Source organism: Grammomys surdaster, unplaced genomic scaffold (genome assembly GCF_004785775.1).
Source record: "Grammomys surdaster isolate TR1022 unplaced genomic scaffold, NIH_TR_1.0 396, whole genome shotgun sequence".
Classification (NCBI taxonomy): domain Eukaryota; kingdom Metazoa; phylum Chordata; class Mammalia; order Rodentia; family Muridae; genus Grammomys; species Grammomys surdaster.
Window position 1 is genome coordinate 62,670 of NW_021604815.1, and position 15,907 is coordinate 78,576.

General features: G+C 52.5%; 2 protein-coding genes across 2 annotated transcripts in view; one reads left to right on the top strand and one right to left on the bottom strand.

The window, feature by feature from the left end:
* The first annotated feature begins 8,388 nt into the window (after positions 1–8,388).
* Cnfn (cornifelin) lies at positions 8,389–10,516 on the top strand. Its single transcript, XM_028781351.1, has 5 exons — positions 8,389–8,483; positions 9,021–9,211; positions 9,652–9,762; positions 10,054–10,190; positions 10,297–10,516. Exons 2-5 carry the CDS (start codon positions 9,175–9,177, stop codon positions 10,384–10,386), a joined length of 375 nt encoding a protein of 124 aa, XP_028637184.1. The 5' UTR covers positions 8,389–8,483; positions 9,021–9,174; the 3' UTR covers positions 10,387–10,516.
* Positions 10,517–11,654: 1,138 nt separating this feature from the next.
* Positions 11,655–15,907, bottom strand: part of Megf8 (multiple EGF like domains 8) — a 48,490-nt gene continuing 44,237 nt past the window's right edge. Inside the window, exon 41 of the mRNA XM_028781341.1 lies at positions 11,655–15,014. Within this exon, the coding sequence (XP_028637174.1) occupies positions 13,746–15,014 (1,269 nt within the window). The 3' untranslated portion in view covers positions 11,655–13,745. The remainder of the gene's footprint in view (positions 15,015–15,907) is intronic.

Below are 15,907 nucleotides of genomic sequence, written 5' to 3' on the forward strand. Positions count from 1 at the left end.
GAGAGGGTAGCAGGGAGCTCCCTCCCTCAAGGAGAGGGTAGCAGGGAACTCCCTCCCTCAAGGAGAGGGTAGCAGGGAACTCCCTCCCTCAAGGGGGTTTACCCAGGTAAACCTGACATAGAAAGACAGGCATGGTGGCTCATATCTATAACAGGTGGAAGGCTCTAGCAGGACTTTGAGGCCACTCTGGGTTACACAGTGAATAGTAAGGTCATTATGTAGTCCAGGCTGGCCCCAAACTATGGTCCAGAATGAGACCCTGGAAAAAAAACACTTAACCTAGAATTCCCAAAAGGATTTCTATCCATGCACTAAATACGCCTCCATTCTGCTCCTAGTTCAGCAAGTATGGATGGCTTCCTAGGATGAACAAGAGTCCCCGAGTCTTGTCTTGGAAACCCCTTTGTCCTCCTGGCCCATCATCCACCACTCATCCTGCCTCTACCTCCTGTCTCAGCCTCTGCCTGGGTCCAGGCTCCACCCTATTCTACCTAGGCTCTGAAGAGAGCCACCTCCTGGTCTAATGACACCTCGAGCTCTGGTTCCTGTTCTGACCTAGCCCAGTCAGAGATGGGCTAGCTAGCACTACCCTGGCACTAACACAGTCAATGGTTTTACACACACACACAGTTCAGTTCCTCAGTCTGGCTGTTGCCCACTCCCTTACCCTCTTCCACCCTTGCGGCTCCCCTGGTGGTTATGAGGGCAGCATGAGTCTTCTATTTGGGTACCTAAGCGTGGTAATTAATGCACCTCTAGGCCTCCCTGCCTTTGCATAGGTTGAAACCCTCTCACGACCTCTGCTGCCACCTAGTGCTCTTCCAAGAGTCAGCTCCAGTGGCCCCTCTGGAAATTCTTTCCTACCATGGCAACTCCCGCTCCCCCACACACACACACAAAATATTCCTGTGCCTCCCCACCCCTTCACACCCTCTACCATCAATGCCTGTGGTCCCTTCTGACCCGGTGTCCCTGGAAGGCAGGGCCCACGTCTGACTCATCTTGATCACCACAGTCCCCAGCATCAGGCCTGGCACACCAGAAAGCCAGGAAAAGTTTGCTTAAAGTAATGAGTGAGTGAATGAGTGAGCGCTGAGTGAGCGGATGACTTTACGAAGGAACTGTGAGTGAATTCATGATGGCAGGAAGTGAACGGAGGGACGCGCAGGACAGCCAAGGAAGGTAGACTCGAGGGGTGCATTTTAGAGGTTGCACATCCCTGAACTCAAGTTTCTCCAGTGGCGCCCTGACTAAGCCCCCTTATCCCCTCCACTGCAAGGCCGGCTGTTTCCCACCAGGCTGTACGCAGAATCCCAGTACTAGTCATTCTGGAAAGGACTTACCTGGACCAACCAGGAGAGCTGGTTCCCTCACAAGTACCTTAGGCCTTTAGCCGAACCGAACCGATCCCTATGGGGCAGGTTCCTTGTCTATTGGCAGATTGGCCGAAACTAACGGAGAATGACGTCTCTGGGAGCCTATCGCTGTCCTACATGGAGTGCAGCCCCGCCCATTCGGGAAAGCACCCAGAAGAAGTGTCAGGTCCTCCTCTGTAGAGAGGCGAGGCGGCTGAAGGCGTAGTCGGAACGGCCAAGAATAGAGAGAGCTTTGGGCCTCTGCTACCTGAGGTGTTTTCAAGCGTTCTACTTTCTTTCCTCTCCTCCCTCTTCTTTTTTCCAGTACTGAGGTTAGAACCCAGGGCTTTTCGTATGTCAGGCAAGGTCTCTACTACCGGGCACTGAACCTCAGCCCTTTTAGTTGCACAGTCTGGCCTTGAACTCACTGTGTTACTCAGAGTGCTCTCTGATGTGCCTTAGCCTCCAAAGTGCTTAGGATCCCAGGTCTGAGCCATCCATTCCCAACAGCCCTTGGGTCTTGGGGAAAGAAGTCACACTCCTCGATCCCGAAAGGATCTGGGGACTTAGGACCCGAGAAAGGAGAAATTAGCCGTCAGGGTCTTTGTGTCTGAGAATAAGAAACCTAATTGTGTCCAAAGAATTAGAAATCTCAGAGACTGGGGTCCAGGACTCTGAACTCCAGGCTCCCGTGAGTCACTGTGATTTACCTCCTCTGGATGACAGATCTGGGTTTCAGCGTGTTATGAGGCTGTTTGTGGGGTTGGTGCTGTGCCTTGCCCCTAGGCAAGTTTTCTGAGTCTGAGGTGGAGCCCCGACTAGAAGGGAGGTGGGAGGGGGGATCTCTTAGTCTGGATGTCATTTCCACCTGTGTCCCTGCCAAGGAAGCCAGGGGCAAAGCTTCCTACAAAAGGAGCTGGGCAGGGGAGGAGACTTGAGAATAACATGGAGACATGGAAGAAGAAAAACAAAGATATCAAAGAAGAGATTAGAAATAATAAAGCAATAATAACAGTTCTCTGGCCCTGAATTTACTGTGGCCAGGGTTCTGTATTTCAGCATCTCACATAATTATTCCGTGTTTTCCTCAAAGTTCTAAGTGATTGGAGCATCGTTAGTGTTGCCATTATTATTATTATTATTACCCCCATTTTACAAGTGAGAAAATTGAGGTCCAGAGCAGGACAATCAAGATAGAGATGTAAGTGGGAAGAAAAAGATACAGGTGTAAAGAGAACACAAAAGAAGACAAGGCGGCTCGGGGATAGAAGATGGGCAGTAAACAAAGGGAGGGGTCTGAGAGCCAAAACTCTGGACTCTGCATGCTGGTAAGCCGTTGCTAGAGACTAGGACTCCCAGGGTTCAGGGGAGCAGGGCCAGAGATGGAGACTTCAGGGTATTTCCTCCATGGTTTCAGCCTTGTTCAAGCCTTCTTACTATGGGTGTTGGGCCAAGTTGGGGTCAAAAACAGTGATTAGGAAGAGGCAACTATGCTATTATAGCAGTAAGGGATGATAAGAAAATGATTCATGGGGGTGTCCCAAGCTGGGAGGGGCCTTTCCGTAGCCTCTGTTCTTTAATCTGGGTAGATCATGCCTTGGGGAGGACTGGGCACAGGCCCTCCCTCTCCCTGTCTCTCTTTCTCCATCACTTAGAACTGTGGCTGTAGCCCATCCTGGACACAGGAGGGTACTCCTGGGAACGGTAAGAACTTTCTGGTGGGTTTCACTCTAGACCTTGAACACTTGTCCATCTGTCCAAGAAGCTCTTCCCCACCCTGTCCTTACGCTCGTGCCGCCATCATGCTTAAAGCCCCTCCCACTTGCCCTCTCACCCTGTCTCTTCACAAACCACTCACCCCTTAGTGGGGGTTGGCCAACACAACCAAGCAAGAAGCAAGCGAGATCACACCAAAACTCGAGCGCTCAACAAGTTAGGTGTGATCCTACTAAGCTGTCGCCCACAGAGCTCCTATAACCTATGCGCACAAACAAAAACAGTCCCACAATCACAGAATCACCTGCACTGACAGAAATCTCCTCCTAGCACAGGGGAAACATATGGCCCAGCTGTGCAATTACGTGACCAGCCACTGATAAGCCTGCTGGAGGGAGCATGAGCAAGAGCCTTGGTTTTGTTCTGTCTTGTACCCACAGCAACGGCCTGGACACATAAAGCTGCACCATCATTACCATAAATACAGTGGGTTTTTGCGTGTTTCCCTGTGCGGCTCCAAGCCTTGCACCCCAAACATCCTGTTTGAACCTCTTGGCAATGCTATTTGAAACAATCATGCTTCCAGATTGGGAAAACTGAAGTCAAGAGACAAGGAGCCCAAGTTTTCATAGCCAGAGGCAATGGTGGTGGAGGAGAGACTGACAACCTGTGTTTGATTCCCTAGAACCCACATGGCAAAGGGAAAGAAGTAACTCCCCCAAAGTTGTCCTCTGACCTCTATATGGACGCACATAAGCAAACAAAAATGTTTAAAACTCAATAAAATAAACAATCAAGATGAAAACCCAGGTTCTCTTGCCCAAGAGTCTGTTACCTAAGGTTCTCTCTCAGTAAATACAGATACATCACATCTGGACACATCGGAACATGTCTGTGATCCCAGCACCAAGGCAAGAAGATTGAAGGTTCAAGATGAACCTGGACTGTACAGCAAATTCCAGATCTCCCTTAAGCTATCTGGTTCTGGCTGTTTGTTGTATAACTTTCCTAGGGAGAGGCAAGCAAAATATCTATTTACTCCCCAATAGAGAGGGTGCACATGGACCAAAGAAAGATTCTATCAGGAACAACTTGGAAAATAATAAATAAATTTATTGGGGTTACTTACGAGTGCACGTGCATCTGACTCATAAGCAGCTGCACCACAGAAAGTCCACCTCCTTCAGTGCCTTCCTTTTCAGTGCGTTAGTATTTCTAGGGTTATGTATAGCCAGGGCAGGAGGGACTGGTGGTTGGAATCTCAGAGGAGGGTCTTGGGATAATCTTGTGATGGTTTTGTGACCTTCTCTTTTCTGAAGGGGAAGGGAACGTTAACAGCCCCTTTCCCCTAGGCCTGGCTATCTATTGTCCCCGCCATGACATCAAGGCCAAGGTCTCAGGTCACACAGTTGCTGTGCTCCACAATGGCAGTGGGGACATTAGTGCTCAAAGAAGGGTCTATGAGGTTGCTCGTCCCATAAAGAGCCTTGCTGAGTGGCCCTGGTGACCTGAGTTGACCTCAGTTGCCTCTGGTTACGTCCTTGGTCTCCATAAAGTTGCCCTATGGTTTCCGCATTGTGTGTGTGTGTGTGTGTGTGTGTGTGTGTGTGTACATGTGTATGTGTGTCACACATGCACATTCCATAACAAGCATGTGAAGGTCAGAGAATAACTTATAGGAGTTGACTTTCTACCATGTGTAGTCTGTGGATTAGGCTTGGCAGCAAGCAGCCTTAAGCACGGAACCATCTCACTGGCCCGATATTAATAACTGTTTAAAACAGTAAAGCAGCTTACTCTACAATTGTGACACTTTGTCCTAAAAACCTTAAATAGACAAAGAAGCAAACAAATAGATAAATAAATGAATAAATAAATAAATAAATAAATAAATAAATAAACAAACAGGGAGTACTGGTACAGGTTCTTAGTTCCTGTATACTCCGGAGGCTGAGGCAGGAAGACCAGCTCAGGCTACCTAATGGGTTCAAGAGATGCCTGGGATACCTAGTGGGTTTAAGGCATGCCTGGGCTACATAATGAAATCCTTTAAAAAGGACCTCTATTAATGTCACATACAGCCACATAATGTCACATACAGTCACATAACCACACAAAGAGATACAACACACCCAAACCAGGCAGCAAGTAACACGCCCAAAGCTCCCCGAGTCCCTCCTGTTCTGCTGGGTTGGCCCTTAAGGAAGCAGTAGGCTTAGGATAGAAAGGGGGGCCCCCACTTGTCCTCTCAGCCAGACTGGTTCCACCAGGGCCATGGATGGCATAACCTGTCTTGTTGTGAAACCCATGTTGGGCAACTGGGCCCAAATGTGGATGCCTGAATTCCGGACAGAGATGAGAAGTCCAGACTGTGGTGTTCTGAGGGAGCAGGGGGCTGGGTGCCAGGCACATTCTCAGGGTGAGGAGGAGGAACCTGAGACCTGGACACTCGGGTTCTGGGAATGCAGCACCACAACCCCACTGGTTTTTGTTGTTGAAGGAGGAGCTCCAGTTATGTTGAATGAAATATAAGAAGCCCAATGCAATCTGAAATTCCAATAAATAATTAGATTTTGTTTTAGTAGAAGTACATTCCCATGTAAGGATATTGATAACATATTTATCATCCCTCCAAAACTCCAGTTGGACCTGGTGTGGTGAGACACACATACAATCCCAGCCCTCATGCCGGGGCAGGAAGGTTCCAAGTTCAAGGACAACCTAGGCTTCATATTAATGTGTGAGTACATTTTGTGTGTGTACACGTGTATGTGCAAATGTATTTGAGGATCCAAATGAGATATTCAAACACCCTTTTCTGACTATGTGGGTACCAGGCACAGTCATGGTGCACAGACATACATACATATAGGCAAAAAGTCTGTACACAGAACATTTTTAAAATATTTAAAAATTAAACCAATGCATACACCATATGTATCTGTCCACCACTTAAGGGGGACAAAGTCAAGCACCTATTGGTTGGGTCATGAGTCCTCCCCAGCTCTGTGGACCTCATCTCTTCCATTCTTGGATCTCTTTCCCCTCCCCCACTTCAAGCCACCTCACAATTTCCCAGCCTCAGTTTCTTCATCTACACCCTGGGCTGTGTCTAATCTGAAGGGCCCCCGGACTACGTCAGTAAACCTAAGGAAACTCAGAGTCATCTGGGGAGCCCATGGTCCTCAGATATGACTGTTCCTGAGTCACTTGCGGTCCATTTTCTGGAGTGGTATGAGGAAGGGGACATGTCTTAGAGAGCAGGCCTGGATAAGGGCGGAGACAGGGAGAGAAGCAGTGATATGAGACAGAGCCCTCAGGATGAGGATGCCCAGACTTGGGGTCTGGGAGGAGAGAAACCAAGAGATGAAGACACAAACGTGCACTTGTCAAAATGGGCTTGCAAAAATGAGGAAAGAGAGCGAGGGATATGATGGCTCGTTTGCAATCCAGGAGCTCGAGTGGCTAAGGCGGGAGGATGACCCTAAGTTTGAGGCCAGCCTAGCTACATACAGAATAAAATCCAGCCTCAAAATAAAAATAATAATAAAAAGATGGGAGGAAGGAAGCTAGTTGGGGGATGTCACTCAGTTGGCCAAGTGCTTGCCTAGCTTAGACAAGGCCCTGGGTTGGATCCTCAGCCCCAGATTCTATAGTTCTGTTTATGATCTCGGTACTTGGAGATGAAGGCAGTGTTCAAGTTCACCCTCAGCTGCACAGTGAGCCGGAGGCCAGCCTTGGATACGTGAGAGCCTATCTCAAAAAACAAAACAAAAAGAGGATGGGGAGGAAAGAAAGAGGGAGGGAGGAAGAAAAGACAGAACTAATTGATTTACAGCTGAGAAGAAAACGATGCAGAGATGGGTAGATGGGGACTCAGAACTGAAGTGGACAACGCTGCCCACGTATGCAGGCAACACCCCAAGGGACAGACGTGTGCAAGCAAAATGATGCTCGCTGCCGTAGGTCTGGGGCCAAAGCCAGCCAGCCATTTGGGTGGTGCCGGGAGACAGAGCTTCAGGCCCTTGAGTGTTGGGTATGTAGAGAAAGCTGTGGTCATGGTCTGTCAGGTTCACAGGCTGGAGGGTGATCCATTTGTTGTCCCCTCATACCCACACGCTGTGGCATGGTGACACAACCTCTTCTAGGGGTGACACCCCGATTTTCTGGTGCCTCCTATATTTTGGGGGTGACACCCATCAGAGTTGGGTAGGAACTCCACCCAACCCTAATGCTGCTTCCTTACTGAGTCACCTACAACCCTGTCAGGCCTGTTGGGGGGAGGCTTTGGTGAATCAAGTACCCAAGACCCAGTCCCTTAGTCCCTGAGGCCCGGTACATTGGGAATATGGATCTAGCTCTCCAGGAACACACAGCCTAGACTAGGGTCACCAGGGTCTAGACTCTCCTTTAGATTAACAGGCCCAGGCTCAGCCCCTCTCTCTCAAACTCATAGGTCCCAAACCCAGCCCTCCTCCCTCAGATCCAGGAGGAGTCTAGACCTCAGCCCTCCTCCCTCAGTTCAGGGATCCAGACTCTTCCCTCAGACCCCAAGTTCCAGATCACAGCCTCCTCCCTCAGACTCCAGTCTCAGCTTTCCACCTTCAGACCCATGAGTCTAGGCCCCATGCCTCCTCCCTCAGATTCACATTCCAGACCACCCCCTCTCTGCTCCCATAGCACTCAGGTGTTAACTGGGGCCAAACACACCCCCAGGTTTCTTGTCAGTCCCCAGCCCCCTCCCTTCCCATTTGAAGCAGAGATGAGGCACACGATTTTCTTTGGTCCTCACATGAATCACTCCCTAAGACACACGACTCTCCCCCACTGACCCCATGTCTCCTGGCCTTGAACAGAACAGTGTCTTCCCTTCCCCCTCAAAGTGACAAAAATCCCTCAGCAAGATGAGGAGGCGAAACCCGCTTGCCACTCTGTATAACACACCAGGCGTTCCTCCCTTAACCTCTCACTCTCTCCCTGCCTCTCCAGACCTTGCAGTTCTGTCCCTCGATGTCTGTGTCTTCCGGTCTCCATCCTCTCAATCTCCACTCTCCCTTCTCCCTTGCCCTGGGTCCCCACTCCCTGCTTCCCAGTCTCCTTCTCCCTGTGCATTCTCCATCCCTGACTCCATCTCTTCCCACTCCTGTTTCTACCCCTGCCCCAGGTCTTCAGTCCTGAGAGATGAGACAAAAGGGGAAGTGGGGTGTGGGGAACAGAGAGGAGAGGGAGGATGGAAAATCCAGGCGGAAGGGAAGATGGTCAGGTAGACCGGCTAGGCTCCCTTGGCATCTCCGTCAGAGCCCCGCCCAGGCCTGGCCCATATAAGCAGCTCCTGGCCTCACACTGAGAACTCAGTGTCTGCTGTCACCAAGAACCTCTATTCTATCTCCATCCCCTCACGTGGATCTGCAGGTAGGAGCACCTTCTCTTCCCTAAGTCCCTGCGCTCAGGCAGGCACCTCGGCTCTGTTCTCTGCCTACCTGGCTCACAGCTCTGTCTCTCTTCTTGTCTCTGACTGTCTGTCCGTGACTAGGATTATCTTACTCTCTCTCTCTCGATGCCTCATCTCCCCAGCCTCACCTTTCCAACCCAACTGGTACAGAGTTGAATTTAGAAATTCTGGGGCCCAGCACCCAATCTCAGAGCCTGCTCAGGTTGGCCCGTCAGGCATTTCTCTTTTGTCTCTGGGCCTATAGCCCTTTGTAAAATCAGCTTGTAGAGGTAATAACATGCTCTATGCCCTTGGATGTCTCTAGTGGTGTCTGTGGGCCCCTGGCTCAGAGGTCTTTCCCATCTGTCTCTGCCACAGCTCTCGGTATCTCTCCTATCCTGCCTCTGCTCCAAGAAGGGTCCTCTGGGGTCTGTCGGGCAGCTGTTAAAATGATGGGCGAGGAGTTCGCCCATCTACCCATCCCAGTCACCAGGCTAACTTGGCCTCTTTCTCTTCAGCTCCCTTCCCCCTGAGAGTCCATCTCCCCTGGCGCCCTAGTCCCTGGCCCTCCCCTGCCCAGTATCCAGCATCCCTTGGACAGACTACGTTGCTGTTGCCGTAGCCATCCCCTGCAGCCGTTCACACAGCAGCCACCTCCTCAGGGCCAGCAAGATGCAGTTTGAGATGCACGACCACGTGAAAGGCAAAGGTGGGGTCACTGAATGCACCAGCAACCTTCTGGGTGCCAGGAACCTGGCTGCCTCCCTCCCCTGGGCACCCTGGCTTCAAAAACAAATGGCACCCGCATCTACCCCAGAGGCCCCAGGAAATGTCAGATCCCAGTCATGGAGGAGGAGGTGGTCATATGTGTAGCCAAGGCCAGGCTCTGCCCAGCTGTGGTGCCCACTTTTCCTTCCAACTTTGGCTCAACCAGATGTGTAGTTGGCAACAGCAGCAGAGACAGACTAGGAGCGTTAATGACCAAAAGTGACAGATAGGAATGGGGAGGTACAGTGATGTTTCCTCCAGTGGGCGGCCAGGTGGCCTGCCCAGACTGCCCGGCAGAAGGAAGGGTGGCAGGGGTGGCGCGCGCGACTCAGAAGGCCCTGCCAGGATGTCTGTTGATCCCCTCTTCTCTTCCCTCCACAGCAATGTCATATCCAGTGACTAGTCAGCCTCAGTGCACCAACACCTGCTACCAGACACAGCTCAGCGATTGGCACACGGGCCTCACCGACTGTTGCAACGACATGCCCGTCTGTGAGTGTCCAGGGAAGATGGGGAGGAAGGGAAGCTCACCCCATACTCCTGCAATCTTCACTTTACCTGGGATCCCATCATCCAATCCTCTGCCCTCTATGGTGACTCCACTCCCTCTCCAGCCACTAACCCATCCCACCTGAGCCCGAGCCCGAGCCCAATTGCTTTGGGTCTTCGTTTTCTTCTCTACAACTGTCCTCCCGGAGCCCTCATCCCCTCCCTGCCATCGAGCGTGCCCTCCCCGGGGGCAAGCACAGCAAGCCTGAGACCTGAATGTTCTGCTCTGTCCAGGTCTGTGCGGCACTTTCGCTCCGCTGTGCCTCGCCTGCCGCATCTCTGACGACTTTGGGGAGTGCTGCTGTGCGCCCTACCTGCCCGGAGGATTGCACTCTCTGCGTACCGGCATGCGGGAGCGTTACCACATCCAGGTGCGCGCCAATCCAGGACTACAGGGATTGAGACTGAGGACAGCCACCCGGCACCCCAAAGCAAAGCTCCTGACCTTTCTCAATTTCTCTCTTTCCCACCTTCCAGGGCTCCGTCGGGCACGACTGGGCTGCCCTCACCTTTTGCCTGCCCTGCGCCCTCTGTCAGATGGCGCGGGAACTGAAGATCCGGGAGTAAGGACATCCTCTTCTGAGTCCTTGGTCCTGCCTTGCCTCTCTGGGAGGCCACTCCTTGGAAAGCCTGTCCCACTGCCCCTGTCCCACCGCCAAAAAAATACACCCACAATAAAAACTGGAAAACCAACCCCACCTACAAGCTTTTATTGTCGCGGGGAAGGACTCTGGGTGCAGTGGGAGGTTTGCTGAGGGGGGTGGGATGCATGAAAGGCATCTAGGTGTATCAGACAAGACGGGTGTGGTAGGAAGTCTCACAAAGTAGAACCATTAGCCCTGAGCTTGCAGATGGCCTATCTGAAGTCCTGCCCCTGAAAATAAGCAAAACTAGACAGTCTTTGGGATAGGTACCAAAGGCTGCTGCAATCCCCAAACTCTGGATGTTGAGGCACAAAGTTTAAGAGAAGACCAGGCTGCATGGTATGAGGGCCGCATATCGAGACGCTGCCTCAAATAGAAGAAAACTTTTAAAGTATTAAGAAAAAGATTTAGCCAGGCGGTGGTGGCGCACGCCTTTAATCCCAGCACTTGGGAGGCAGAGGCAGGCGGATTTCTGAGTTCGAGAGTTCGAGGCTAGCCTGGTCTACAGAGTTCCAGGACAGCCAGGGCTACACAGAGAGACCCTGTCTCGAAAAAAAAAAAAAAAAAGATTTAAACTCTTCAGTGGTCTTCCCTGCTCAATCAGTATCTATAGACACTGTAAAAAGAATTTTAATTGTATGTGTATGGGTGTTGTGCCTGCACATACCACATATGTGGAGTACCCAAAGGAGGTTGGATCCCCCATAACCTGTTCTCCCATCAGCCTTCAGACAAGACAGGCCCGTAGGGGAAAGATCCCCAAGGGCAGTCCCTCGTAAGCTAGCTCATCACACTAAGTTCATCACCACCTCCTCAGCTCAACTCACTGGCTTTGCCTGGTGACATTTACTGCAACAGGAACTAACTGGAAGATGCTTGGGTCTCAGAATTCCTGGGATCCAGCTTTTACCTTGCCATTTCTGTTATCAGAGTGCATTTATAAACCTTTTCAAGCCTGTTTTCACCTCTGAGGGTAGTTCTTAGTATGTCAAACAAACAAACAAACAAAGTATAATAAGAGATGGCTCAGTGGTTAAGAGCTCTGGTTGCTCTTGGGGAGCAGTTTGGTTCACAGAACCTACATGGCAGCTCACAACTGCCTGTTACTCTAGTTTGAGAGGATCTGGCGCCCTCTCCTGGCCTCTCAGGGCACCTCCACCCACATGCATACATACATACACATAATTTTTTTTTAAAGCCAAGTTTATGTTCACATCTCATAGGGCAGGAGCCACCAACCATCAGCTCATAAAAGCAAAACTCATATGGGGCCAGAGAGCTGCCTGAAAGTACTATGTCACTCATGAGCCACATGGCCGTGCACTGAAGGGCGTGGCTTGTGTTGGGGCCAAGCATACAAGAAAGGACACTGTTGAGCATCTGCAGCAAAAGATCCGTGCGGAGAAGAGGCCGAGGTCAGAGATCTCAGGTTGGCATCTGCCCTCGGATCCGGGCTTTGGCATTCCAGGGCTGAGGGCTAAGACGGTTAAGCATGATGCCTTTTCAGCTTGGATGGTGAGTTTACTTCAGAGAATGCTCATCCACACCCGGCTGCCACGGTCCTGCAGCTGCTGCCTCCCCAGCACTGCCAGTTCTCAGGGCTCAGTTCCTCCAGTGGAAACAATCGTTTCTGTGTTCTGTACCCCCAGGCTTTTCTTGTCTAATGACAATCCCTGGGACGCAGACTGTCTGACTCTCCCTGAGCCAAACTGTGGCAGGGACAAAGAAAGGGTCAAAGACGTCCCTGCCCATTCTCCCACCATCTCTCTTCTGGGGAATAAGAGATCCTGTGGTGGCACCCTGCCACTGCCAAGAAGGGCCAGAGCCAGGTTCAGCATTCATGGCTTGTAGGTGGGACCAGAGCAAAGACACATGTTCCACTCACCCAAAGCCCATCCCTCCCTCCCCTGCACACAGATGGCAGTCTAGCTGCCCAAGTCTTCCCCACACTTCATTCATTGCCTCAGTTGCCCTGCTGTCCTAGAGATGTGACTCCTGCTGACATGCACACATTAGCGGGGGCCACATCAGACTGGGGTAACTGCAGCAAGGGGAAGAGGCTGGGCCCAACCCCGCCCCAGGATCAAAGCAGCAGCTAGAATTTGGAGTCTTGAGAAAGCAAGAGTTCCGAGCTCAGGCAGCCGGCTAGGACTCGGGGAAGAGAGAGCTCTAAGTCCAAAAAGGAGGTCCCGGAGGGGGCAGCCTCTGAGGAGAGTCCTAAAGACTCAAGAAAAAGAGCCAAATAATGGCCCCTCCAGGGTCTCCCACCCCACACCTGCCAGGGGTGTGTGTGAGGCACCTCAGGCAACGGATCTGCCTCTGAGGCTCCCTTGAAACAAGCCCACATCTCCCGGTTCAGCTGGTGATCCAGACCCCGGCAGCAGCTCTCTGTTCCTACAGTGGGCGGTTGACTGTCCTGTCCTCTGAGTAGCTGCCTACCTTTGTCAGCACTGAACTCACCGCAGGGCACTAGATCCCTCTTGCTGACATACTCAAAGCGCTTGCTGTATAAACCTGCCTGCCGTCATGCCTGGCTCAAGCCCCAGCCTGTCCTGGCTTAGTACCGACCTCACTGTCCACCCACAGCCCAGGACATAAAGTGGCCATTCTGGATAATGGCCCCTTCCCTACCCTAACACCTGTGCCACTGTCACATCCTGTCACTCACCCCTGCTCCTGCCCAGTTACCCCTGCAGCCTCTCCTGTGCCCACCAGTCCACTCTTCCCCCAGAGCTGAGGCTCTGCATTTACCACCACAGAGCTGCCAACCGCTGCTTCCCATGGCTCTGAGAATAGAGCCCCGCTCATCCTGCACTTGATCTGGGTTGCAGTGGCCAGCTTTCTGGTTCTTGTAATAAAGCAAACTGCCTCCAGCCTCAGGCCCTTCAGCCGTACCATTTCCTTGACTCTTGAATTTGTTCCCAAAGACCTTCCCTCAGTATGTCACCTTCCTTAGCTCAGTTTCTCCCAATGTTTCATCGACTTTACCTCAATGCCACACTGTGTGTATGTGTGTGTGTGCACGTGCACGTGCGCGTGTCTCCTTCCACAAGAACTCAAGTCCCACCAGATGAGGGAGCCTCCTCTCACTCCTGCTTTGCTGTGTGCCTACAACTGTGCTAGGCACAGAGTAGCAGCTCAATAAATAGTTGCTAAATGCAGAACAAAAGGGGAACCCTGGGAAAGGGGAGCTGGTGGTTTCTGAGGACTATCCAGGGGGTCTCCAGTCCAGAGTGGCCCCATCAGGCAACATGGTAGCTGTGGAAGAGGACCCTTGACAGGTCAAAGGGACATGCTAGTGAGGTTATCCTGACTCAACAGTCCCTTCCGGCCTCCGCCACCCCCATGTCCACTGCCTCCAGCACCCCCGCCGCCCCCACAGTACTCATGCAGCCTATGTCGCAGAGTGACAAGGGCTGACCCAAGGCAGGCCCCATTGGGAGCATGAGGCCCCCCAGGTAGCTGGAGCAGCAGAGTGGCCACACCTGCCATGCCATCTTCTGTGGGCTCAAGGGTGATGGGCCCAGCTCGCAGGCCAGCTGTGGTAGCAGGGAGGGCTGGTGGGCAGCACCCCCCTCCCATGGGTCCCCAGGGCCCCCCAGCTCCTGTCAGCAATAGGGGTGCTAGGAAAGGCTCAGAGCGGCGGAAGGCAGGAGGTGGGAGCCCCGCTGGCTTCCAGGCAGGTGCTGGGCCCGCAGGATCTGGAGGGAAGCAAACAGTGACCTTGGCAAAGGGGCGGCTGGCCATCTTGGTCATCTCCTGCAGGTGCCGGCGCTGCTCTTGTCTCTGGTCCAGAGCCTGCTTGGCCTTCCAGAGGAGCACACAGAGTGAGAGGAAGAGGAAGAAGCAGGAAAAGAAGACAGAGAAGAAGACGAACAGGTCAATGTGGGCCTGGTCTTGCCGGAAGAAAAGCAGGCCCTGGGAGTCTGCCGAGCCATTGGCACCAGGCCCGTTGGGATCTCCTACACCCAGCAGCAGCAGGTAGAAGCGGCTCGATTTGAGGGCGTGGTGCTCATGGGGATAGGTGATCACCAGCCTGTCCCGGACACTGCGGACCACCAGCACTGCCGACGGCTCAGTCACTGTCACGTAGGTAATCAGGCCCCGTGGCCACACCTCCCGGACTCTCGGCTCCACCGGTGAACCTGGCCCACTTCCAGTCCCCAATCCCCCGAGGTCCGCAGCTACCCGAGGTACGCCATCGGCAGGAGGCGGGGGAGGTGGTGGAGGTGGAGGTGGCTGGATATGCACAGTGTGGACACCTGTGTCGGGGGCCACTCGGACCACAAACGTGTCATAGGAGGTGGAGACATAGAGGTCCACAGCACCGAAGGTCACATCTAGCGTCAGGCGGATGTCCACATTGGTGAACTTGGGTTGGACGCCAAACAGCACGGTGCGGCCAGGACCCAGGGCCCGGCGCTTCGGCTCATGGAAGCAGTTGGTCTGGGAGGTGGGGTCCAGGCAGCACTCCTGCTCCACAGAGATGAGTCGGTAACACTGCTGGCCACCCAGAGGGCTCCCGTGGAACGACTCCCGGCACTTGGCGCACTGACAGGGCAGGAGAAGAGTTGGCCATCAGGGCTGAGCTCAGTGCTGAGACTCAATGCCAAACAGCCACGGCACTGCGCCTCCACCCAGCACACCCTACCTGCACCCCATCGAGTGTGGGGCCCTCTGCCCGTGACCTGACCTCACTGAACCTCTGCACTGACAGGAACCAAGGCTTGCTCAGGGAACAAGATCATATTCCCAGCCTGTGGCTCAGAGTTTGGCCAGCATGTCCTGCCCAGCTGGCTTCTTCTTGGGGCCTCTAATCCAGGTGACCCTCTCTGCCTAGACAGATCTACAGGTCCACTTGCCTGACACCGTCGCTTCCACCCAAAGTGTCACCATTTTACAGAGGCCTTCCTCAGTCATGGTCACCATATCTACCCCTCGGTCATGGTCAGCATACCTACCACTTAGTCATGGTAGCTATTCCATGGCTAGTTATTACTGCTATAAATACCAAATAAGCACTACTTGGGGCAGCCAGCACTGTGACTGAGAAGGTCTGCACTGACCACCAGCCCACTCTAGCAAAGGCCAACGATGTGTCTGACAGTATTGAGGGGGTTTTGGTTTGGTTTGGTTTTTTTTTAATTAATTTATTTTTTTATGTAAATACACTGTAGCTGTCTTCAGACACCCCATAAGAGGGCATCAGATCTCATTACGGATGGTTGTGAGCCACCATGTGGTTGCTGGGATTTGAACTCATGACCTTTGGAAGACCAGTCAAGTGCTCTTAACTGCTGAGCCATCTCACCAGCCCTTTGGTTTGGTTTTTGCTGGGCACAGTGACACACATCAGTAATCCTAATATAGGGGGATTTACCTCTTTACCACTGAGCCATACCCCAACTCCTCACTGGGGGATTCTAGGCTCTACCACTGAGCCA

What these genes read in the sequence shown, in the direction of transcription:
- Cnfn (XM_028781351.1), top strand. Translation starts at nt 9,175, where the DNA reads ATGCAGTTTGAGATGCACGACCACGTGAAAGGCAAAG. An exon ending in CGACCACGTGAAAGGCAAAG is followed by an intron (nt 9,212 to 9,651) that starts GTGGGGTCACTG and finishes TTCCCTCCACAG; the next exon opens with CAATGTCATATCCAGTGACT. An exon ending in TTGCAACGACATGCCCGTCT is followed by an intron (nt 9,763 to 10,053) that starts GTGAGTGTCCAG and finishes TGCTCTGTCCAG; the next exon opens with GTCTGTGCGGCACTTTCGCT.